Below are 26127 nucleotides of genomic sequence, written 5' to 3'. Positions count from 1 at the left end.
ATGCTGTGAGGAGTGAACACCTTAGCCAGTGTGCCGGTCTCCTGTCTCCACGTTTTGAACAGAGCAGTTGAGCTTGGGTTTGTCTCTACCTCAGCTAGGTATGGTATATACCTGAACCAAGCTGGACCAATGTAACTATGTATAAAATACCCAGAGCTGGAATTCATCTCTATATGATAAGGCTGCCATACAGAGCTTGTATTTCTTTTGTTGGGCTCATGGGCTGAACAAGAGAAAATCAATCGATTTCCCCATCTATTATTGGAGAATTCTCCACTGACAGCATTATTGGAAAAGAAACGGTCATGCAACCTTGACAAGTCACACGCTCCTCGAACCTTGGAGAAGATGTTGCCCCAGGCCCCCTTCAAAGTTGGAAACATGTCTGATGGCCTGAGCTAGGATCAGTTTACCATCTCACACTACTTTTGGTACACACCCTAAGTGCCTCCGTACACACCAAACACAGAAAGGCTTCTTCACAGTAAGAGATGTGAAAATGTGGAATAGACTCCCTCAAGAGTTGGTTCTGGCCAGCTCAGTGGATTGCTTCAAAAAAAGTCCTGGATTGTTTCTTAGATAGAGAATATAACTGGATACTAACATTTATAGGTAAAGTTGATCCAGGGAATATCTGATTGCCTCTCAGGGGATCAGGAAGGAATTTTTTTCCCCGCAGGAGCAACTTGGATCATGCTTTGCTGGGTTTTTTTTACTTCCTCTGGATCAACTATGGGTATAGGATTATAACTTTTTTTTTCTATGGTTAAACTGGATGGACTTTTGTCTTTTTTCAGCCAGACTAACTATTAAACTATGTAATATGGCACCTTAGATTGCACACTCCTTGAGGGTCAGGGAGAGACTGATGTGAATGTACAATATATATATACATACATGTAAAGCGCAGAGTAAATTGATGGTGCTATATAAGTACCTGTAATAATAATCATTTTGATTTTCTATTAAAAAACTATACTCAAAAAAGGGTTACTATACACGAAAAAGTTCAGGAAAAAAAACTCCTTACAAGTGAAGAATATATACTGTAAGTAGTTTAGCAATTTTTTACTACAGATTCATAACATTTCCCCGTCATGGGAAAAATGTGGTTTGCCTTACTTTTTAAGTTTTTTTCTCCTTAAATTCTTTTCCTTAAGTTTTTTGTTAATTTAATTGTTAAATATAGTCGCCTGAGCAATTTAAAGTGAAACTAGCTGCAGGATCTCCTTCCTTTAGACATGGATGAGCCATAGAAAGGACCTCACCAAAAATGAGATATAAGTAGCATAACAGAATTTCTAGGAGAGTATATAATGAGTACAGAACTTTATCAGGTTGTAAGGAAGAGAAAATTGACCGTTTGAGGGCTGGTTCACACAATGAAACACTGCGCCACAAAGTACGGATTTCCATACGTTTAGGCATCTTGCATTAGACATAATTAAAATGAATGAGCTGCAATGCACCTCAACACAAGGAAATCTAGTGCATTCCCCTTAGTATATCACAACAGCTGTAAACTGAGATGGAAATGGATTTTTAATTAATTTGGGATCATTCTTGATTCTGAGTATTGAGCTGCAGGCACACTTTATTTGTGCCTTAAGCCATGTTGTTGAGGCACATTAGTGAGAACTGTGAATAGGCTGGAACACACAAAATTTTGGGTCATGCTGAATTTTATGTGAAAAACTCAATGCACAGACCCAGAGCAAATATGTAACAAGTGATATTAGGGCCCGTGATCTTTGTACATTGGCTCAAAGAAAAAAGCCAAGCACCCAGCCTTGTCAGAGGTTAGTAAAGGCAACCCAACTATATTTATCTCAATAAAGAGTTTCTTTAAAATCTGTAGTATATCACATTTCAAATTAAAATGTGCAGAAAACCCACAAAACACATCAGTCCCAGTGTGTCAAAAATGGAACAAAACCAATTCAACACCCAAAAGAGGGAGCAATGTCAATGACCAAGGTACATAAGTGGAGCTGGGAATATCCTGAGTCCCTGAAAGAGACCAGAAAATGCTTGTAGTTTCAACATATCAGCATCTATCAAAAGCATAAATTTCAGATTTGGGTGGAATGACCTCTCAAAATGATTTGGAAGGTGATGTTTGTTTTTAGTATCTACGAATCAGGCCAAACCTAATGATCTGCTGTCACTGATATAAACCACAAAAGTCTAAACAATAAAACAATCTATAATAAGGAACCAGATGTGATTTCAGGGGGAAGTTAGAATGTAGCAATTTGTGAAACTGGGAACGCATTGTTCTCTCTAAACTGTTTTGCAAATGGCTCTTTTCTTAAGGAGAGATCAATGGCTGTGACAGTTCCTGAGCTCATTTCCTCTGTGAACATGGAGCCTGTCCACCTGTATCCAGTCCAGGATCTCCCAAGAGACCTCATTGTCTCTTGGATACTGAACCTGCTGCTTTCGCAAGAATTGACAAAGAACCCGTGATAAACCGTGAGGAAATTTTGTCCCCTGAGGTGGCTTCTAACCTCAGACAGGATGGTCATTGTTCAACCTGCAACTAAGGCCAATAGGAAGTGTGTTGCCAGTTGCAGCATTGCATTCAGCTACAAGATTTTGGCAACATGTGAATCTGAACCTGAGGGTGAATGGAGCTGGGCATATAATGAGACTGATTTATGAGAAGTGGAAGGAAAAAAATAACCTTCAGAATGATACAAAGCCAGGGCAGAAGGGCGTCATGTTGGGAAAGAGTTGTGAAAAATCAGGCCTGAGAATGTTAAAGAAAATTTAGGAGGTAGAGAAATGGGAAGGGGTTCTACCTTATGGGCCTTCAAGGGTCATGTAGAAGGTGGAGCCATGTAGAAAGCTTGCTGAAATTAGTATGAATGCAAGCAGAAACAGAATGTGGTCCTTGTAAGCATTTTGTCCTGTTTTTCAGCCTACTTTATTTGGTAGGAAAAGCAATATGTCATGGAAGCTTGGCTGGTAGGAGGTCTTTTTAGGAGATGTAGAGTTTAAGTGCAGTTGACAAAAAGGGGGCCATTTATTGTGTGGTTTCACTAGGCACCCAAAGTACTATTTTAAAATGAACCTACACTATGTCCATACAGGGTAAAGCAGTCCTTCTCAAGCTTTGCAACACAGAGGAAACCTTGAATTAACTTTCTGGCTTCAGGGAACCACTGATAAAAAATAACTATATTTACAACTCATGATACATTAGTGTGATGGTCAGTGGGAAGAACGCTCCTTACACTTGTGGTCACTAGGAAGATTTACCCCCTTTCACATAGCTAAAAAGATCAATGGTGTCAATGGGAACTTATCTGAAAGGCACAAATTGCTCATTATTTAAGGAACCCCTAGAAAACTCTGGAGGGACCCTAGGGTTCCTCAGAACCCTGGTTAAGAAACTCTGGGGTAAAGCTTTACTTTAACCTTTTGTATAGAATGTATTTCTAATGATCAGGGAGTGGGATCATAAATGGTTCAGAGTACTGCAGGAACAGTTGCAACTGGGCCACTTGTGTACGCTTTAGTATGCCAGCCGTAATGTATTTTGCTTTCATTTCAGCACCGCAAAAAAGACTCATGCATCAACTCATACACTCTCACGGCTTCAACTACCACCTCTATGCCGACGACACACAAATCTATCTCTCAGCCACCCACCTCACCCCCTCGGTCTCCACCCGAATCACACACCTGTTGAGCGACATATCAGACTGGATGTCGCTCCACTTCCTTAAACTGAACCTCTCCAAAACCGAGTTTCTTGTCTTCCCTCCAGCCCGGACACCACCCCCCATTGACTTCTCCATCATGTCCAACAACGCCACCATCAAACCCGCCCCGCAGGCCAGAGTACTTGGTGTCATTTTGGACTCCAACCTATCCTTCCAGCCCCAAGTCCACTCTTTAAAAAACTCGTGCAGACTCCACCTCCACAACATCGCCAAAATCCGCACGTTCCTAACTCCAGAAACCACTAAACAGCTCATCCACTCCCTCATCATATCACGACTCGACTACTGCAACTCCCTCCTCACTGGCCTGCCTCGCCGCTGGCTATCCCCGCTTCAGTCCATCCTGAATACGGCTGCCAGACTCATTCACCTTTCCAACCGCTCCGTTTCTGCCACCCCCCTCTGCCAATCCCTCCTCTGGCTTCCGATTGCGCAACGGATCAAATTCAAAATCCTAACGCTGACGTACAAAGCTGTCCACCATACTGCCCCGAACTACATCACTGACCTAATATCCAAGTACTGCCCAGCACGCACACTCCGCTCCTCACAAGACCTCCTTCTCTCTAGTTCCCTGGTCTCCTCCTCCCATGCCCGCCTCCAGGACTTCTCCAGGGTGTCACCCATCCTCTGGAACTCCCTGCCCCAACCCATCAGATTATCACCTACTCTCCTCTCCTTTAGGCGCACACTGAAAACCCATCTCTTCAGGGAAGCCTACCCCGCCCCCTGCTAACTTGCCGACCTCCTCCACTCTTCCTACCACTCCATCCCCCACAGCTATCTCCTCCTGTGCCACCATCCCCTCCCTCCTAGATTGTAAGCTCGAAAGAGCAGGGCCCTCGATCCCCTCATGTTTTGCATTGTATTGGTATTGTTCTGTCACATGTTCTGTTCCCCTCTGTAATGTACAGCGCTGAGCGAACTATTGGCGCTTTATAAATACTTTATAATAATAATAATAATAACTTACCACATGATCATAGTCACAAGTTTCATGACAATCTCGTTGAGGATGTTGAAGAATTCCACCATCAGCCGTGCCTGTTCCCCCATCTTTCCCATTGCAATGCCAAACGCTATGAAGAAACCAATCAGACCTGCATGCAGATAAGACACTGGGTCAGTCATTGGTCCATAATGAAGTTTAAAAGTCTCCTCTTTCTGGCACATCCCAGGTATTCTACAGCGAAACTCTGCATTAAAGTGTATGTTGCCCTAAGTATTTTATTTCTATGTGTGTGTATTTAAATATGTGTATAATATAAACCATAGTCTCTATCATTTTCATATAGTGTTTGCATATAAAGTACCTGGTTGATCTTGCCAATCACACTTCTTCTAAACTGACCACACAAAGCACAGAAGCTGATCTCTGCTTGCGTGGTCAGTTTTCATCCCCTGGTTGGCCATTCAGAGCTACAGGACACAGCATGCCTGTATTGGGTTATTTGTTAGGCCACCACGCCTCCCGACCAATGACAGCCTGCCTCTAGCACACATCCCCTCCCAATCACAGCCTTCCTCTTGAACATACCCCCTGCTTAGGTGCAGTCTGCTTCTTGCCTCAGGCTGAACAGACTTTGTAATACAGGCACAGTATCTTGTAACCCTGCCCCCACTATAAGAAAGAACAGGTGCATGGTCCCATAATATAACTTTTTAACCTTATAAGACAGGTAAGAAAGATAATTTCTGAAATTAGCAAAAGCAGTTATTGTGCCTGCACAGTTAAAACTGTCATGAGATAAAGTAATATCCTCCAAGAATATAATTCAATTAAACATTTCTTACATTTCAGGTGACTAAAGGAGGACTGGGAAGGGGGTAAAGGGGCATCTGCCCCCTGGTCCAGTAATAATACTAAAATATGTTGGCCTGGTGGCCCTGAATGGAAATATTTCACCATTCAGGCACTGCACAGAGAAGAATTTACAGTTGGTGACACGAGTTTGGCATTATGTAGCTCCCTGCTCCCTATTTAGACCTGTGATCACACCATCTGGGAGAGGGAAGTCTTCCTGCATCAACCTTCTTGCAGCTCTGAGGTGTCATTTGACTGAATACCGTGACCATAAAGGAAGATAAAGCCAGCCATAGATGACTAGAATCTCAGAGGGTTCAACAGGGACCAGTCAAGATTCGATCCACCTATGTGCAGATTGATTGTGCCCAAGTCGATTTATTGGTCAACTTGCATACAACCAACATGTCGGATTTCAAGCACGCCATTATTACATAGGCTATAGCATATCATCTGCACTAAAGCACCGCTAACACTACCCTAATACCTAACTCCTCTCCTACACAAACATTTCAATCTTAACCCCAAAAAATGACCCTAACACCTAATAACCCCCCCCTCCCCTTCAACATTACATCCCACTTTACTCCAGACACTTAACCCTTACAGTGACCCTTTTTTCTATACTTTCCTTTCTGCCAGCCCAATTATTTATAAAGCCACCATATCCATACTCAGCCGCTGCAAGTATTCTATTCTATTACACACCAGGTATGTAGAATACTTGCTCCCCCTACTGCTTGCTGTGGCTCCTCCTACAGGCTTGCACAAGTAGTGATGGCGGAAGGAGGAACCACAGCGGCTGAAGGGGGAGGAAGCATTTAACATACCTAGAAGTGGAGAATACTTGCAGCAGGTGGGGAGCAATGACATGGGAGCTCTTCAATACACAGAGCATCATAAAGGTAGTTAAATAAGTGCTTTTTTTTTTTACAAGTGGCCTTGTTCACACCATGGTGCAGACACGTTGGTTTTTCTACATGCGTTCTGCAAGGGCACATAAAATCAACTGTTCAAATGTGCCCTGTTCACACCACAACACTAGTATCACGTGCAGATTTTTTCTGTGCAGGAATCTGCAACGGGAATAAAACTCTTCGAAGCACGCAAAAAAAAACTGATGTCTCTGCTAGTGAAATCTGCTCATCAGTTTCCATCTATTGGATCTGTTTGCACGTATGGTGTGAACGAGGCCCTAAAAGTGCCTCTTTGCCTACACAGTCACTTTAATCTGTCTCTCCAAATCCCCTGAGACTAGCAGTTACAGACAGCAGTGCCTTAGCTCTCACACCGCAGATACACAGCTATAAAGGCTGTAGGCACGGGATTAAAACAAAAGTGAACAGCGAGCGCTAATCTGTGAACTTTGATAATGGAATCAGAAAAAAATATAGTAAATATATACTGGGTTTGCTACGCAATAATAACTAATAATAACTAATAGTAAAAGTCAAACCTTAGCATTACCTGGTTATAAGCTAGGATGTTACACAAGGACACAAAAGTAACAAAAAAAACTGGGGAAATTCCTGAATAGTGTCTAAAAAACTCTTTAGAATCCTGATGTGCCTCCACGTGACAAATGGAGGTGAGTAGTGAGGACGTCAATTTCCTGTAGTTATTGCAAACAAGCATGCGGAGGCACACCAAGGCCAGGGTATCCATACGCACACTCAGATATCAGAGCACCGAAGCTTCATCCTGCTGCTGCAGGTGTCACACAGACAGTGCTGAGTTTTAGAGTTAGTTGAGTCATGCCTGAGAAACTAGTCCCCCATCAGCCCTGTTCCCCTTGTGATTGACAGCAGGCAGTGGAGAGATCCTATAGGGCAGCACAGTGGCTAAGTGGTTAGCACTTCCTCCTGGCAGCCCTAGGGTTGTTGGTTCAAATCCCAACCACAGCACCACCTGCCTGGAGTTTGCATGTTCTCCCTGTGCCTGTGTGGGTTCCCTCCGGGTACGCCAGTTTCCTCCCACACTCCAAAGACATACTGGTAGGTTAATTGGCTTCTGTCTACAATGTCCCTAGTATATGAATGTGAGTTAGGGACCTTAGACTGTACACCCCTTGAGGGTTAGGGACTGATGTGAATGTACAATATATATGTAAAGCGCTGCGTACATTGACGGCTCTATATAAGTACCTGAAATAAATAAATAAATAAATAATAGTCAATAGACAGCAAGCTATTGGCTATAGAATTCACCCACTGCCTGCTGTCAATGCCAGGGAGAGAGCAGACCTGATAGTGTCTCGGCTTTCCAATCAGACTCCTCCCACCGGCTGCTAGAAGGGTGTCAGCTGTAAAGATGACAGCATCCTTAAAAACCAGGGACAGGTGGGGAGGGGTAGTGGCAGGAAATGTGCAGCGCTGCTATGCAGTGTACAGAGACAGGTGCTTTGCCTGTCTCTGTACTCCAACTTAGAGTTGGTCTTAATTACCTCTATTTTTATTATCTATGAACTGTAGGTAATTATTTTTTTAATTTGATGCATTATTAAGAGTGAATCTGTTGATATGTTGAAACAGATGCCATGTTGTTTAATCTGGCTTAGACCATTTTAAAGGACCATAATGCCAAAAAAAAGTGTCGTAATGATTTTTTTGAATTCCCCCAATAAATCTCTAGCTAGCCACCATTAGAGGACTTGGACAGCCACAGCCTTGCAGCTTTAGTGCTCAGTATACCAAAAAAACACAAAGGGAAAACAAAGCTCTCTGGCATAGTGTAGACCTTCCAATAATATAAAAAACAACAACAATATTGCACTCACAGTTCAGAACATGTTTTATTGGCATAAGTGTGTAATGTGGTTTCCTTCTCTTGTTGCTCATGGACACCGAAATGCAAATCTAGTGGGGTACTGCTGCAGGCTGGACATTACAAGTCAACAGTCCTCTCCTACCCTTCCAATAAATGCTCTGTTGAATGGATGCCAATTATCCTCAAATAGCACAAGAAACTCCAAATACAATGGACCGTTGATTTTGGGGACCAACTGTTGTGTTTTCACAGCTGATTTATTTCCTATTCCAATGGTTTCAACACTTCCACATTCTATCCAAACTTTTGAAGATTGGTACTAAGGCTAACACTCACAATTTCCTAGGTGAAGCTTTCCTTGTAGTTCTGCTTTAATGATGACATATAGGGATGTAGGCAGGTTGCCTATTTTAGCTAGCGAGCAGTGGCTGTCCCAGACCAGGGGAAAGGATGTTCTGTCCACTTTCCCGGGCTTTTGGACCCAGTCTACCCACCCTGTGCTGCTAATATAAGGGGGGGTAGGCTGAGTACTGAGGCTCTTCTGCTTCCTTTTTGCCTTGGACTTTCTGTGAGTGGGGATTCACTGCCTTGAGAAAAGAGGTAACACTGTTTTATGGAGGGGAACCACTGGGCCTCGCAGTCTGCCCAAAAGTGCCAACTGATTTAGAGCACTGCCAGGTATGGACCCTCACCAGTTCATGGACTATCACCCTACTGAGGTTCGCCTGGGCAGCCCCATACTGTATAGTTAGTTAGGGGTAAGACTGTTTGAACCGTGTTGCACTTTATTTTGTCATGCTGCAGAACTTCCAGTAAAATATGTTGAACTTGTTCTAACCCTGGTCTGAAGTTACTAAAGAGGTGCATGAAGGATAAGAGGGCAGTTAAACTCACTTGGGTCAGTTAGGGCACATATGGGGTATGAAGCAAGTCAGTTGCATGAAGTCAACTTGGCATCGGAGCGGAAGAAATAAGCAGTTGCCACGGGTATCCAATGGACTGGTGTAACGTGAATAACAGCTTTTCGTGAAGCATGCTACCTGGGTCAGGTGAGGTGTCCTCCAGTAGTGAGGGGGTCGGTGTTCTACCTCCCTCCCCAGCGGTTGGTTTCTCATAACAACCAGGACTGAACCAGCGTTATGGAGACCCTCAGCCTAGCCGTCAGTACGGAAGAAGAGGAAGTTAATTAAGTGCATACATGGGGTACACATAGGTGCACGGCAGGACAACATTCTGTGACTGGGAGTGAGGTGGACGTGTTACATTGGATGGGTGCAATGGGCATAGGCTCAGCGGTGTCCCTCCTAAATGCAACAGTTACAAGGAGCTGTGTAGTGATACAGAATGCAGCATTTCACAGAGGAATTCTGTACAACTGATTACTACACACAGTGCATGGCTCATCTCTAAGTCGGGGGGCCAGCCTTAACCTCTTCATGCCGAGTGTACGCAAAAATGCGGCCTCTCAGAGGCTGAGCCTTGACGCTGAGAGGCCGCATATTTGCGTACCATTTGTAAACAAACATGTGCTGAGAGCGCACGCCCTGCGCGCTCCCAGTACATGTGTTGGCGTCCTATGGAAAGGTCCTGATCTCTCCTAGAATTATCTCTCCTTGCGATTGGGACCTTTCCAATCATGTGACTGCCGTGACAGACAATCATGGCGGTCACATGCCCCTAGACCCTCCTTCTGGCATCAGAAACTCCTTAAAGGGCCAGGAGGTGCCAGCGTGAAGGGGTTAAGGTTCACATCACCTGAATGTGGTCTTCGCCTGGTTCTAGGGCATTGTTGAGCACACACACGGGACAGGTACCCCATGTGCAGGGCGAATGACCCAGTCCACACTCCCTGGCGTAGTCCAAGAACCCCGTAGGCTTACAGGACAATCTGCCCCGCCAGCCTACAGCGAGGAAGCAGAGAACTCAGCAGATGATACCCTCATTCTCTCAATGAAGGTAAGATTGGATGACACCAATGATTGGATAGAATGTGAATGTGTTGAAACCATTGGAACAGAAAGAAAATTACTTTGGGGATGTGGCATCCATTCAAAGATGCATTTAGTGACGTAAATCACGAAGCGAGGAAGTCAAGACTCGAGAGAAGACGGCTTGTTCTTAGTATCCTACCTGAGGCTAAGATCCCAATTGATTTACATGCTGATGTAAAACTCATTGAGGGGAATTTATCAAAGCTTGCGCAGCCAGAATCTGCAGCAGCTGAGCATGGCAATCAATCAGCTTTGATCTATCATTTTCAAAGCTTAACTGAACAAGCAGAAGATGATTGGTTACTATGCACAGCTGTTCCAGATTCTGTCTGCTCCAGTTTCGGTCAATTCTTCCTATTGAATTACGAGTCCAATCAATCTAATTTATCTCATTTTCCCCAGAGTTTAGTGAATGTGGTGAAGCTTCACAAAAAAAATACCCAATCAGGTGCAAGGAAAATAAAAAAAAACAACATTTCTGCTTGCACATGATTGGATGATGGAAACCAGCTTCACCAGATTCACTAAGCTCTGGGGAAAATGAGTGCAACTTAATTTGCAAAGTTCACAGTGTGACGGGAGTCACTTCGGGTGGGGGGCCCATGGAACACAGTTCACTTTGGAGGGGTGGGGAGACCCCTGTCTCAGCTCCCCATATCCCTATTATGTGTAAGTCACCCTGTGCCTGTTAGGGGTACAGGGTGAAATGTCCTAATATTGGGGTGGGGGGTTGTTTAATGCCATGTCCTTGCATCCCATTGTTCTATTGTGTGTCTTGCTTGGGAGCAAACTATTATGGGGTGTATGTGTTTGTGATGTGTGATGTATCTGCTGATGTGTCTCTTGTTGCTAGATGTGGTTTGTGTCCATATGCAGGGAGGGAGGAATTGTTCCCTTGAATGTATATATCTTGTATCTGTGTTAAAATAAAGTAGTCTTTTTCCTGATTTATTTCAAGACTGGTGTTGTCTAGTCTCATATTGTCAGCGGTGGTGTCCGTAGTCGGTGTTCGGACAGGGAAGCGGTATTATAACGGAAATACCCAAGTGTAGTCGGAGTCTGGTTCCGTTACCCACAGACAATTTGCTTTTAGCCCTGGTTCACACTGGATCGGACTTTCTGACGTCAAGTGAAGTTGCATGATTTGAAACCCTCATGTCAGTGCGACCTGGCAGACATCTGTGCAACTTCCTACACAGATGTCTATGCAAGTCATGCCTGAAATCTGAAAAAATAGTGCAGGAACCTTATCTTCAAATCAGTGCGGCACCGCAAAGTCCAAGTTGCCCTGATTTGAACGGTTCCACTGCCGACAATAGGGTGTGGCTTGTCATGCAATTTGAAACTGTCAAATTGCATGATGAGTCGCACCGGTGTTAACCTGGGCCTAGTAAATCAACCCCATTGTCTATAAACAGCTACAACATAACACTCCATTAGATAGGATAGGAAAAATGTACAGAATTCCATACCCAGGACGTTCATCCCATCTTTGAATTCCAGTTTCTTTTTGATTTCCTCTGTTGTTTTGACCACAGTCTCGCTCACTGTGTCGTTCATTGCGGCCATAAAGGAGTCGGTGACATTGGTTGGCTCTTCTACAGGATTTTCCACCACAACCTTCTTGGTGACCGTCTGAATCTGTGAAGCAGAGAAGAAGGTAAGAGTTTTAGCCCTGGTTCACACTGGGTGCCGCCGATCAGTGAGATTTCATGTGTGGCTTGCCAACATCTGTGCGACTTCATACACAGTTGTAAGTGCAAGTTGCACATGAAACACTAAAAATAGTGAAGGAACCTTTTTCAAAGTCGCTGCGTAAAGTTGCAAGGATTTGAACGGATCCATAGACACAAATAAGGTGGTGACTTGTCAAGCGACTTTGATCTGTCAAGTCACATGACAAGTTGCACCAGGAGCAAAAGGGGGCTTAAAAATGATGGCTGTATTCAAGTTTACTTGTCATATGTATTCAGGTTTGGTCAACCAGGCCTATTTATTAAGTGATACATAGATAGGGATACGTAGATAGGGAAACATGTATCCTTGACATGGCTGATACAAAAAGCTTGTCTTTAATTTTTTCAGTCTTTACTAAACAATATGACATTATTGTCTCACTTAATAAATCCTTGTGTGCAGAATGGATTAACCAGGAGATAAGTCAAATGTTTTGCTCATTCCCACTTTTGTAGAATCTGCTACTCTGAACTGAAATACTGAAATTTTGTGCAAATTTGACAAAATTGTTTGGAAAGGACTGGAGCAATAAACCAATGTCTGGATGAAAGATTGAATTATTTGGTTGGAAAGTTATGCTCTCTGTAAGGATCTCAAAGCTTAACTTTTAATTGAACTGGAATATGCTTTTAAAAAGAGTGGCAGTTGTGTGGACAAAAATGCCATGTTGATGTCAGAAGTCAGAGGAGAATGGGCAGACTGGTTTGAGATGATAGAAAGTCAACAATAACTCCTGTCAATATGGACCAAAATCTCTGAGAAATGTTTCCAACACCTTGTTGAACTTATGCCGTGAAGAATTAAGACAGTTCTGAAGGCAAAAGGGGGTCCAACCTGGTACTAGCAAGGTGTACCTAATAAAGTGGCTGGTGGGTGTATGTGCAAGGATTCCAAATAGAAATTCCATCTTTCTGAAAACCCTTTTTAGCTCTGTTGTCTATAACACTATTTAGGGACATATTATAAATCAGTGAAGGTGACTTTCACCAAACATTCAACGGTGGTGAATCAATTGCTCTAATTTAAAACACACACTTTAGTAATGTTCAGATGCCCCTATAAGTGTGTCAAGTACATTGTCAAATACAAGCCAGAGTTGTCCAGATTATATATTTTTAAGGGCCTTCATCAATCTGTAAAAATAGGGAAGTTGGTTACCTGCTGGAAACAAGCTTGCACCAAGTTCTCGGGGAAGAGATTCCTTATAAGATCCAAGAAGGCATCTAAGCTGGACACCTCATCGTTTTCTTGACCCTTCCCAAGCTGTTTCTTTAGTTTGGGGTCTCCAGGATGAATAGCCAAGACCAAAATTACTCCCAGCACAGCAGCGATAATGGTAGTAGCCATATAATATACCATTGCCCTGGTTCCAAGGCGTCCACTTGATTTGGCATCCAATCCAGCCAGGCCTGCAGGGTAAGAATGGAGAAGAATGGTATGTTAATTTTTCTAAGGGCAATTCTGATATTTGTGAGGTTTTATATGCTTCTTATCGAAATAACTGTCTTTAAGACAAAAGGTGCAATTTTTTTAGAGCACTGCTTACCCACAAGTAACATTTCTAGATGTAGCATAGCAAATTTGTGCTGTCTGAGTGAATGTCCACTTTTAGGTGGACACTGATTAAGAAAGAACCCGGCTGTACATCAGTGATATACAGTAGAAATATCCAATGAGTTTAATGAGCAACCAGCATGGACAAACAGTACCCACAGGGAACCTCCCACTTGAGGCCACATGTTAACACATTTCACCCCCCATGGGGTATATTTATACATTAATAAGAAGAATGAACAGAGATTTCGTATACCTGGTTTTTGGGAAGTAGTGTTAAATGTAGGAGTAGGGCCACAGGTTCATCTACAAGAGTCATTCCTGTGAGTCCAGGCTGTCAAAGAAACACACTTCTATGAGTTGTATCATTATGCCTACCTGGGCTCACAGTAAGGACTGACCATCAGTATCACCAAAGAAGAAGAACTGTAATATTACATAACCTTCCAGAAAACTGCATGATTTAATGTATGTACCCCAAACCCTATTGCATCAGCAAAGTCTCATTCCATGGTAGCCATCAACAAAAGCAGAGGTTTGGATTTAGGGGGATCCCATTTATTGCCTAAAAATCTATTAGGTGAGCCAATAAATGGTATCACCCTAAATACAAACTTCTTCCCCATTCCCTATAACAGTGGTCTCCAAACTGCAGCCCGTGGGCCGGATGCGGCTCTTTGCTTCCACTTATCTGGCCCTTGGGACACTATTCCCTCCACTGATACCAATGATGAGCCACTATTCCTCTCAATGACACCAACATATGGCACTACTCCTCCCACCGACCCCAATGATGGGGCACTATTTCTCCCACTGACACCAATGATGGGGCACTATTTCTCCCACTGACACCAATGATGGGACACTATTCCTCCCAATGACTCCTATGATGGGGCACTATTCCTCCCACTGACACCAATGATGGGGCACGATTACTCCCACTGACACCAATGATGGGACACTATTCCTCCCACTGACCCCAATGATGGGACACTATTCCTCCCACTGACACCAATGCTGGGGCACTATTCCTCCCACTGATACCAAGGATGGGGCACTATTCACCCCACTGACACCAACAATGAGGGACTATTCCTCCCACTGACACCAATGCTGGGGCACTATTCCTCCCACTGACACAAATGATGGGGCACTATTCCTCCCACTGACACCAATGATGGAGCACTATTCATCCCACTGACACCAGCAATGTGGGACAATTTCTTCCTCTGACACCAATAATGGGGCACTATTCCTCCCACTGAAACCAATGAGGCAGACTATTATTCTTACTGATACAAACAATCAGGCAGTATTCCCACTGACACCAAAGCCGGGGCACTATTCCTTCCACACAGAACATTTCCTGAGCTTACTATACCCAGCCTGTCCTAGAATATTGTACATAAGCTTATAGAAGATGACTGTATTTTTAATGCTGGGAGATGGGAAAAATGTACATAGAGCTAAGAATGTAATAGGCTCCTCTTGTAACCTATAGGCACAGGCCTATTGGCCCTAAAGGTAAATCCATCCTTGCTCCCCTTGCAATTACACACAATTTCCTTATGTGGCACCTTCCTAGTATAGAATGCTAGGAGAATTTAGGTTTTGGCTCCTTCATTGGAGCAACTATTGATTTTTCTTGATGTTTCCTCTACATGCTGGAGGCTTCCAGAACATAGAATGTTGGGAAAGTCAAATGAGAGGTCTGAATATTTATGGTGCCTCAGCAGATTCTTGGGGAGATGTGCCCAGTATGTGGCTGAAGAGGGACATAAATAGTCTGAGGCCTTGAGCAGCCCTGGTCTGGACCTGTTGTAGGAGTCGCCAGCCCCTGCTGCCCCTTTGAGACAGTCCCGCTAGATTTGGCTGATGGTCATTGAGGTCCCAGCTATAGCAGAGCTGAGGACCTATTCCTAATTTCATCTGGAGCTGAGGATTCCATCTGTATAACTCACCGAGGAATGCCTGATGGAAGCTGGGAGATGTGCAGCTGTCCTAGTATATTGTGGGTATTGATCCAAGCTCAAGAGTTAGTGGTTGTGTGCATCTGGGGTGCCAGCTGTAGCTACTCCTGGGATTGTTTCTACTGGGCCTCTGTTCTGGTCTTCCCTTTGTTTCTGGCTTAAAGACTGGTCAAAGAAGCTTCATCGAGCTGAGTGTATCCTCTTGTTACAAGTCTGTAGCTCTGGAGTATCCCATACCCTCCCAACCCCTCTCCTGTTCTGAGTTCTGCAAGCAAATACAATTTAAAACAACATCCCCTAGACTGTTTAATGGAGCTAGAGCAGGGGTGGACTGACCATTTGGAAACTCGGGCACTGCCCGAGGGCCCGGGGTCAGTAGGGGGCCCCATTAGATGTCCCTGGTACCTTTTTCAGAGGCTTTTTTGAGTTTGGGCAAGGACACAGGGGCCCCATGATCCCCTATTACCCGGGGGCCCCATGTGTTGTCAGTCCGCCCCTGAGCTAGAGTGAATGGACAGTTGCCTGTGTGACTGGTAGCCTCTGCACCTCTGTAGCCTCTGTTTGGGGAAGAACCGGTTAAAACTCAGTAAGCACTGTGCTTACATAAACAGCGACATGCCAAGCTGATGGCTCCAGTATGGAAAGACACTCAACTCAGCCGGCAACATGTGGACTGACCGGGAGTCATTCTTTACGACACAGAGCTCTGAAGAAACGGCATGGGCCCGCCATGCCTTCAGAACGCATGAGCCTGTGACGTCACTGGCTGCTGCCAGAGTAAATATCTCCTAAACAGTTCACCTTTAGGAGATATTTACTGTACCTATAGGTAAGCCTTATTATAGACTCACCTATAGGTAAAATCCAACCAAGGGAGTTTACTCCGACTTTACGTTTTGAGTGCTCTTTCTCAGCAGACCCAGATGTCTCAGGAAGTAAAAGCGCCAACAAAAGATGTCTTCCCCCTGCTACGTAAACAGCTTGCAGTTATTCCGACTAGTTTGATTGTGTTTATTTTAGGCTGGAGTTTTATTCCAGCCTAGTAGTCATACAAAGGGTTATTCAGCGTGGGATATATTTGTCTCAGGACCGCATTCTTTGATTCACCAGATTAATATATGGTTTAATTCCAGCTGTCACAGGGGATTTAAGTGTGTGTTGCAGAACAGGGGCTGCAGATGTTCCCATCCACTTGACATGTTCTGGTTTTAATTGCTGGAAAGAGAGAGAGAGAAAGAGAAAGAGAATGAGAGAGAGAAAGAGAACGAGAGAGAGAGAGAGAGAGAAAGAAAGAGAGAGAAAGAGAAAGAGAGAGCGAGAGAGAGGGATGGAGAGAGAGAGAGAACGAGAGAGAGAGATGGGGGAGAGAACGAGGGAGAGAGAGAGAGAAAGAGAACGGGGGAGAGAGAGAGAGATGGAGATAGAGAGAGAAAGAGAACAAGAGAGAGACAGAGAGAAAGAGAACGAGAGAGAGACAGAGAGAAAGAGAACGAGAGAGAGACAGAGAGAAAGAGAACGAGAGAGGAGAAAGAAAGAGAACGAGAGAGAGACAGAGAGAAAGAGAACGAGAGAGAGACAGAGAGAAAGAGAACGAGAGAGAGACAGACAGAGAGAAAGAGAACGAGAGAGAGACAGAGAGAAAGAGAACGAGAGAGGAGAAAGAAAGAGAACGAGAGAGAGACAAAGAGAACGAGAGAGAGACAAAGAGAACGGGAGAGAAAGAAAGAAAGAAAGAGGGGGGAGAGAGGGAGGGAGATGGAGAGAGAGAGAGAGAGAGAGAGGGAGAGGGACAGAAAGAGAGACAGAAAGAGAGAGAGACAGAAAGAGAGGGAGACAGAAAGAAAGGGAGAGAGAGAGGGGGGAGGGGGAGAAAGAGAGAGGGAGAGAGAGAGGGAGGGAGGGGGAGAAAGAGAGGAAAGAGAGAGGGAGAGAAAGAGGGAGAGAGGGGGGGGGGGCGAGAGAGAAAGGAAGAAAGGAAGAAAGCAAGAAAGAAAGAAAGAAAGAGAGAGAAAGAAAGAAAGAAAGAAAGAAAGAAAGAGAACGAGAGAGAGGGAACATGCTACGATCGCCTGCAGAGTCCCCATTCTATTACAGCTCCTCCGCTGCAAAGCGTTGACAAAAAGCACTAATGAGGCTTCTGCCTTCAGACAACCTGATCTGTATATATATGTGTGATGCTCATCCACGGGATCCAGTCTGCGCACAGGTGTCAGAGAACAAAAATAACACAGAAGGCGGATTTTGAGGATTATAGCAGAACTGCAGGCAAATACATACAGATCCGTGTATTCAAACCCTACATTTATTTTTCAGTATGTTTGGCTGCATGCCTCATGTTATACAGTTTTCTTAAAGTGGAGTTACAGTCAGTTTTGTGTTGATTAAAAGTCAGCAGCTACAAAAACTGTACCTGTCCCGGTGTCCAGCGGTGTTCTCACCCACGCCATCCCTTCTCTCCTTCTGTCCTCCACGGCGCCAGCATCTCAACTGTGGGCACCAGACTGTGATAGCTTGCGGCTTCACAGCCAGGTGCCCACTGCGCATGCGTGAGTTACACCGCGCCTCCTGATTGGTCCGGCAGTCTCCTGGGACATGTGAAAGTTCCCAGGAGACTGCGGGAGGGAGGGGGTGGCCGAACGTAAGGCGCACTTCGCTGCAGCGTAGGAACCTGCTCCCCTTTCCCCCCTAAAAGGTGCCAAATATGGCAAATAAGCTTAGCTTTCGCTTTTGAGTGGAACTCCGCTTTAAGCAACTTTTTTTATATGACTCTGCCAGTAATCATACATGTGAATGAGCCCTTAGGCTCCCTATCTGCTGCACAGCAGATTGACAATGCCGCTGCTTATTATGAGGCAACATTGTCAGACTGCATCAGAAAGGGCTGTAACATGTAGGAACTCCAGGTAAAAAAAAATCTTTTGACAAATTCACAAAAAATTATTTTCTTAAAGTGTTATTTAATTTAAAGAAAAGAGGTAATACAGGCATGCTCTGTGCAACAGTATCACCCAAAAAGGTCACTTCCTTTCTTCTCTAGCAGTCCCCACTAGCACCATAAGGTCCTCCTTCCATCAGGTGTCTCCTGTTGCAAGCTGGGTGCTAAGAAGGCACCCTTACATGCACTCTCCTGTTGGGTCCTGCACCATGCACTGTGCGTCCATACGCCAGCCATGCCCCCACTCCTCCCTCACTTTCTCCTAGTTTTGTGCTTGGCTGACCTCAGTTTCTCCTGTGAAATTAGGAAGGGTTGGGAGTGACGCTGGAGCCGGAGACACCTCTGGTGAGTGATAACTAAAAAAGTCTCCCCGCGCTGGGATATAAACAGCAATATAAGTGTATAGGAATATACCAGCAGCTAAACACCTAGTCCTATACCTGTAGGTAAATATAATACACTGAAAAAGGTGGTGTAGCGCTCAGTACCAAATGAATAAATAACACAATGCAGATAGTATATATATGAAAAATAGGTGACACTGTGTGCTAAAAACAACCAAGGTCATAACAGACCTAATGAGTGTCTAATGTATAGTGAATCCAATCCCATTAGGGGATCAAAGTATAAGTGCTCCTTTGTCCCCACAGATGGGACTCAACCTATATAAGCGTGAATCCCTGTGGAGGGATAGGTGCTCATCATATGTACAAAGATAAACACACGTATATCACAGTCCAATAAAAGTGAGCAAAAAAGTGTAGACACAGCTGGGGTGCTTCAATCTTCTGGATCATGCAAGAACAACCATGACCCACCAATAGGTGCTCCTCCAAAAATGGCTGCAGTGGCCTCTCACCTCCACTCAGCGACCCCTAGGGGCCACAAAGCCTTACGGATCTCTCCTTGATCCTTCTAGTATAGGAACTCCTGGTGGTCTAATGTCTGGGCTGAACCAGACCTCTAAACAGATAGTGTCTTCACCTCTGGTAAGTGACATGGAGTCAGGTAAGTGTTTAGAGACGGGAATGGTGGAGGGGAAGTAGGACATGTAGTGAAGCATTTTTTTTTTAACCTTTTTAGACCATTTAGACATAGTGAGGAAACTCAGGGGACCCATCATGGGCCCCGGGTGGATAGGCCCATTGACTTTCAGATTCACATGCAAGTTCACCAGTTAGCTCAGAACGTGGCCTACTTGCCTCCAACTTGTGTGCACATGCACAGTTGAACAGGGCAGGAAGGGGCTGTACTGGGCTGGACAGGGTGGATAGGCAGTGATTGTGCCGCTACAGGAAAGGACTTTCCCTATCACCCTGAGTAGGTGAAACCAGATACTCAGAGGGCTCAGAATGGGCCCCGGGTGGGCAGGCCTTCTGACTTTCAGATACACAAGCAAGTCCACCAGTTTTGTCCAGCAGCTCACAACGTGGCTGCCTGCATCCAACTTGTGTGCATGTGCACAGTTGAACAGGGCAGGAAGGCGCTGTATTGGGCTGGGCGGGGAGGCTAGAGTAGGGATTGTGCCACTGCAGGAAAGAGCTTTCCCTATCACCCTGTGTAGGTGAAACCAAATACTCAGAGGGGTCGGGATGGGCCTGGGTGGGTCCCTGCCCGGCCAGCCTGGTCAACCTGGCCAGCCAAAGTCCTCTGAGTTTACCGAATTACCTATGCAGGGTGAAGCAGCAAATAAATTAATATTCTGGCCAATGAAATAAACAAACACCCAAGAGCTTGATGCACCTAAACGCTTTTGCACAAGTGGGGCTTAGGCATGTTTATGAAGCTGATTTTCTCCTGCTAGGAAAAAACATTTACAAAGGCCCCAGTGTGCATGATGTCTAATGGCTAAAAGCAAAATTTGTTGGTGAGAAAAAAAAATCTTTCCCCAAAGTCTCCAGCTGATGCATTATGTTACCCATATCTCTGCTAACTACAGCCCCATTGTGCACTGTGCCTGGTTTACAATATCTGGTACTTCTGTGTCTGAGGAGGCACATTACCTTCCAACATGACAATGACCCAAAGCACACAGCAAAAATGAGCCCACGGTGGTCGGAGGAGAAAAGGGTGAATGTCCTTGCATGGCCTAATAAGAGCTCAGACTTAAACCCCATTGAAAATCTGTGGAATGACTTGAAGATTGCAGTCCACAAACCGTCACCATCAAATTCTGCAAAAAAAAAGCGAAGTTGCAAAGTCTAGATGTGCAAAGTTAGTATACATATCCCAACAGACTAAAGGCTGGAACTAAAGCAAAAGTGGATCAACAAAATACTGACACAAGGGGGTGATACTTTTTCCAATTCAATGATTCTGTTTTGGATTTTAGATCTATTTTTTTCTTGCATGTTGGTGTTATATCTTTCACTTAGATGTTATAGTTACATAATTAGTCTGGCTGAAAAAAGACAAAAGTCCATCCAGTTCAACCATTAAAAAAAAAAGTTATAATCCTACACCCACAGTTGGACCAGAGGAAGGCAAAAAACCAAGCAAAGCATGATCCAATTTGCTCCTGCAGGGGAAAAAAATTCCTTCCTGGTCCTGGTCCCCGAGAGGCAATCGGATATTCCCTGGATCATCTTTACCTATAAATGTTAGTATCCAGTTATATTTTGTGTATTTAGGAAAGAATCCAGGCCTTTTTTAAAGCAATCCACTGAACTGGCCAGAACCAACTCTTGAGGGTGTCTATTCCACATTTTCACAGCTCTCACTGTAAAGAAACCTTCCCGTGTTTGGAGATTCAATTTCTTTTCCTCCAGACGTAAAGAGTGCCCCCTTGTCTTCTGTGATGACCTCAGGGTGAATAGCTCTACACTGAGTTCACTATATGAACCACTGATGTATTTATACATGGAGATCATACCCCCCTTATGTATTATACATGGAGATCATATCCCCCTTATGTATTATACATGGAGTTCATATCCCCCTTATGTATTATACATGGAGTTCATATCCCCCTTATGTATTATACATGGAGATCATATCCCCCCTTATGTATTATACATGGAGATCATATCCCCCCTTATGTATTATACATGGAGATCATATCCCCCCTTATGTATTATACATGGAGATCATATCCCCCTTATGTATTATACATGGAGATCATATCCCCCCTTATGTATTATACATGGAGATCATATCCCCCCTTATGCATTATACATTGAGATCATATCCCCCTTATGTATTATACATGGAGATCATATCCCCCTTATGTATTATACATGGAGATCATATCCCCCCTTATGTATTATACATGGAGATCATATCCCCCCTTATGTATTATACATGGTGATCATATCCCCCTTATGTATTATACATGGAGATCATATCCCCCCTTATGTATTATACATGGAGATCATATCCCCCCTTATGTATTATACATGGAGATCATATCCCCCCCTTATGTATTATACATGGAGATCATATCCCCCCTTATGTATTATACATGGAGATCATATCCCCCCTTATGTATTATACATGGAGATCATATCCCCCCCTTATGTATTATACATGGAGATCACATCCCCCCTTATGTATTATACATGGAGATCATATCCCCCCCTTATGTATTATACTTGGAGATCATATCCCCCCTTATGTATTATACATGGAGATCATATCCCCTTTATGTATTATACATGGAGATCATATCCGCCCTTATGTATTATACATGGAGATCATATCCCCTCTTATGTGTTATACATGGAGATCATATCCCCCCTTATGTGTTATACATGGAGATCATATCCCCCTTTATGTATTATACATGGAGATCATATCCCCCCTTATGTATTATACATGGAGATCATATCCCCCCTTATGTATTATACATGGTGATCATATCCCCCCTTATGTATTATACATGGAGATCATATCCCCCCCTATGTATTATACATGGAGATCATATCCCCCCTTATGTATTATACATGGAGATCATATCCCCCTTATGTATTATACATGGAGATCATATCCCCCTTATGTATTATACATGGAGATCATATCCCCCCCTTATGTATTATACATGGAGATCATATCCCCTCTTATGTGTTATACATGGAGATCATATCCCCCTTATGTATTATACATGGAGATCATATCCCCCCTTATGTATTATACATGGAGATCATATCCCCCCTTATGTATTATACATGGAGATCATATCCCCCCCTATGTATTATACATGGAGATCATATCCCCCTTATGTATTATACATGGAGATCATATCTCACCTTATGTATTATACATGGAGATCATATCCCCCCTTATGTATTATACATGGTGATCATATCCCCCCTTATGTATTATACATGGAGATCATATCCCCCCTTATGTATTATACATGGAGATCTTATCCCCCCTTATGTATTATACATGGTGATCATATCCCCCTTAATCTCCTCTTCTCAAGAGAGAATAAATTCAGTTCCTCTCTTTCCTCATAGCTGAGCTCCTCCATGCCTCTTATCAGTTTGGTTTCCCTTCTCTGTACTTTCTCCAGTTCCCCAATGTTCTTTTTGTGAACTGGTGCCCAAAACTGAGATTGCAAAAATTGAGTTACAAAAATTGCAATTGTGATTCTTTTCTATACAAACTGTACACCCTGTCTGCCTCTCCAGAAAAACAGGGTACAGTTGAGGGTGGTCAAAGCGCAGCTCAACCATGGGGTTTTACTGCTCCATTGCAGGCCATGAGGCCAGCGTTTTCTTGGGCATGGCAGCCCATTCATTTGAACGGTCTGATGTGCCTCCTTTCCACACAGAAAAGGTGCGCATATGTTTTGCAAAATGCAACTGCGGGGAAACTGCATGGTCTTTTTGACCATGTGATCACGCTGCGGGCTGAGATGCATGGGGGTGAAATTCAGAATGAATGGCAGCCCTTCGCGACTCACAAGATTTGGCTGCGGGTGGTTGCAGGTGCGGGAACAGGTGTGATTCCCGCATCAGCCTCCTGCCTGCAAGTGTGAACCTAGCCTTAGGGAGCTGCTTTCTGGTCACATGATGGGTGAGGTCATCTTCCTCCTCTTCTTCCCTTACGTCTGCACAGAACCGCACTCACATATCATTATGAAGCAGTATTGTAGGCCCAGGTCGGTGAGATTTACAGGAAGTGAGTTATATTATGTTGGATTTAATTCAACCAGGAGGAGGAATGGCGCTTAGTGACGGAACAGTAATTCCACTGAGGAGAGCACCAGAAAGAAGGTAAGTATTGAAGCAAAAGCTACATTTCTTCTACCAATAGGTATTTAGCATACAAGCCAATTCCTATTAGCTCCTTTTGGGTTTCTTAGATTTACATTTAAAACCTTTTCTTATACACTATATTACCAAAAGTATTGGGACTCCCCTCCATATTTATTTTATTTTATTTATTACAGGTACTTATATAGGGTCGTCAATTTACACAGCACTTTACATATATATTGTACATTCACATCAGTCCCTAACCATCAAGGGGTGTACATCATTGGATTCAGGTGTTCCAATCCCCTCCATGGCCACAGGTGTATAAAATCAAGCCCCTAGGCATGCAGACTGCTTCTACAAACATTTGTTGAGTCGCTCTCAGGAGCTCAGTGACTCCAAGCGTGGTCCCGTGATAGGTGGCCACTTGTGCAATAAGTCCATCCATGACATTTCCTGGCTACTAAATATTCCACGCTCAACTGTTAGTGGGATTATAACAAAGTGGAAACAACTGGGAACAACAGCAACTCAGCCACCAAGTGGTAGACCACGTAAAATAACAGAGCGGGGTCAGCGCATGCTGAAGTGCACAGTGAGCAGAAGTTGCCAACTGTCTGCAGAGTCAATAGCTAAAGACTTCCAAACTTTTTGTGTCCTTCTGATTAGCACAACAACAGTGTGTAGAGAGCTTCATGGAATGGGTTTCCATGGCTAAGCAACTGCATTCAAGCGTTACATTACCAAGTGCAATGCAAAGCGTTGGATGCCGTGGTGTAAAGCACGCCGCCACTGGACTCTAGAGCATTGGAGACGTGTTCTCTGGAGTGACCAATCACGCTTCTCTGTCTGGCAATCCGATGGACGTGTCTGGGTTTGACAGTTGCCAGGAGAACGGTACTTGCCTGACTGCATTGTGCCAAGTGTAAAGTTTGGTGGAGGGGGGATTATGGTGTGGGGTTGTTTTTCAGGGGTTGGGCTTGGCCCCCTAGTTCCAGTGAAGGGAACTCTTTAGGCGTCAGCATACCAAGACATTTTGGACTCATTTCATGCTCCCAACTTTGTGGGAAGAGTTTGGGGAGGGCCCCTTCCTGTTTCAACATGACTGCGCACCAGTGCACAAAGCAAGGTCCATAAGGACATGGATGAGCGGGTTTGGGGTGGAGGAACTTGACTGACCTGCACAGAGTCCTGACCTCAACCCGATAGAACACCTTTGGGATGAATTAGAGTGGAGACTGCGAGCCAGGCCTTCTCATCTGACATCAGTGCCTGAGCTCACAAATGTGCTTCTGGAAGATTGGTCCAACCTTCCCATAGACACCCTCCTAAACCTTGTGGACGGCCTTCCCAGAAGAGTTGAAGTTGTTATAGCTGCAAAGGGCGGGGCCAACTCAATATTGAACCCTACTGACTAAGACTGGGAGGCCATTAAAGTTCATGTCTGTGTAATGGCAGTCGTCCCAATACTTTTGGCAATATAGTGTATGTGTTCAATAAATGCAAAAAAAGATCTGCTGATCTTGTTAGAAGTTCAGAGCTGTCCTATGTCCACTGTACACTTCCTATGTTATCTCAAGGAGTCTAATTGTCCTCTTAGTTCTTACATTGGGATTACAGAACAAAAAGCCTTTATGCTGTGGAGAATAGGATAGGTGGAAGATTTATATAGTTTAGCAACAACTGGGCAGGGCTGACACCACTCAGTTCAAAAAATGATGTGTTTTGTTAGCCCACAACAGGACTTGAAGGCATTTCTGGTACACCAACAAATATTATTCTGTACTTGTGGGGTCTTACAGGGATAATCACAGAGATGTACTGCTTAAGTTTTTTCATTTATTGTGCCTTGGCATACATAAATTATAAATTTTTTATCTAACCCGGAGTTGCGGTTGGGTGCTAGTAATAGCATAGAAAAGGGACGCCATTGGTGCTGATGTTGCCATATAGGGAGCAGATGGAGAGTGCGGGGTGATGAAAGGTGAAAAGACACAGAAAGGACAGCAGAACTTGGCATGACACAGAAATAATGCCCTCCAGGTTTATGAAGGCGTTTTTGTCCACTTAGCAGTATGCACAAATACACAGCAACAAGGATAAGCATCAAAGTGGATACCAAACTACCTCTATCATGCAGGGGCACTCGGAAATTAAAGTCAACCAGTGAATGGATTTGGATATATGTGGGATATTAAAAATAAAAACTTAAAGGGTCAGTTTACAGACCATATTTTAACAATACATCAGCTGGTGTTATCCATAGATTTTGTGACATCAATGTACTGATACACGTCAGTCTGGCAATTAATCAATACCACAGGGACCACAAAAAAGGTTGATGTTTATGGCCAGTCTTTATGTGAAAGAATAATGAATGGTGTGTTTGGAGTGAGAAGCAAGCATGTACTGTATCTACTATTGTATTTCGGTCTACT

The 26127-nt window shown here is 44.0% G+C and overlaps 1 protein-coding gene across 3 annotated transcripts in view; it reads right to left on the bottom strand.

Annotated features, from left to right (window-relative positions):
• SLC1A2 (solute carrier family 1 member 2) overlaps positions 1–26127 on the bottom strand; it is a 204733-nt gene that overhangs the window by 53438 nt on the left and 125168 nt on the right. For all 3 annotated transcript variants that reach the window (XR_016312711.1, XR_016312710.1, XM_089677354.1), the window contains exons 4-6: positions 13188–13438; positions 11765–11933; positions 4705–4831 (exon numbers count right to left, since the gene is read on the bottom strand). Coding sequence is in view for 1 of the 3 variants with exons in the window: in XM_089677354.1 (XP_089533480.1) it covers positions 4705–4831; positions 11765–11933; positions 13188–13438 (547 nt within the window). In the remaining 2 variants the exon portion in view is untranslated. The remainder of the gene's footprint in view (positions 1–4704; positions 4832–11764; positions 11934–13187; positions 13439–26127) is intronic.

Source organism: Staurois parvus, unplaced genomic scaffold, assembly GCF_062004578.1.
Source record: "Staurois parvus isolate SC_StPar_1 unplaced genomic scaffold, SC_StPar_1.0 ptg000184l, whole genome shotgun sequence".
NCBI lineage: Eukaryota > Metazoa > Chordata > Amphibia > Anura > Ranidae > Staurois > Staurois parvus.
The sequence above is the reverse complement of the archived record's forward strand: the minus strand, read 5'-3'. Positions and strand labels throughout refer to the sequence as shown.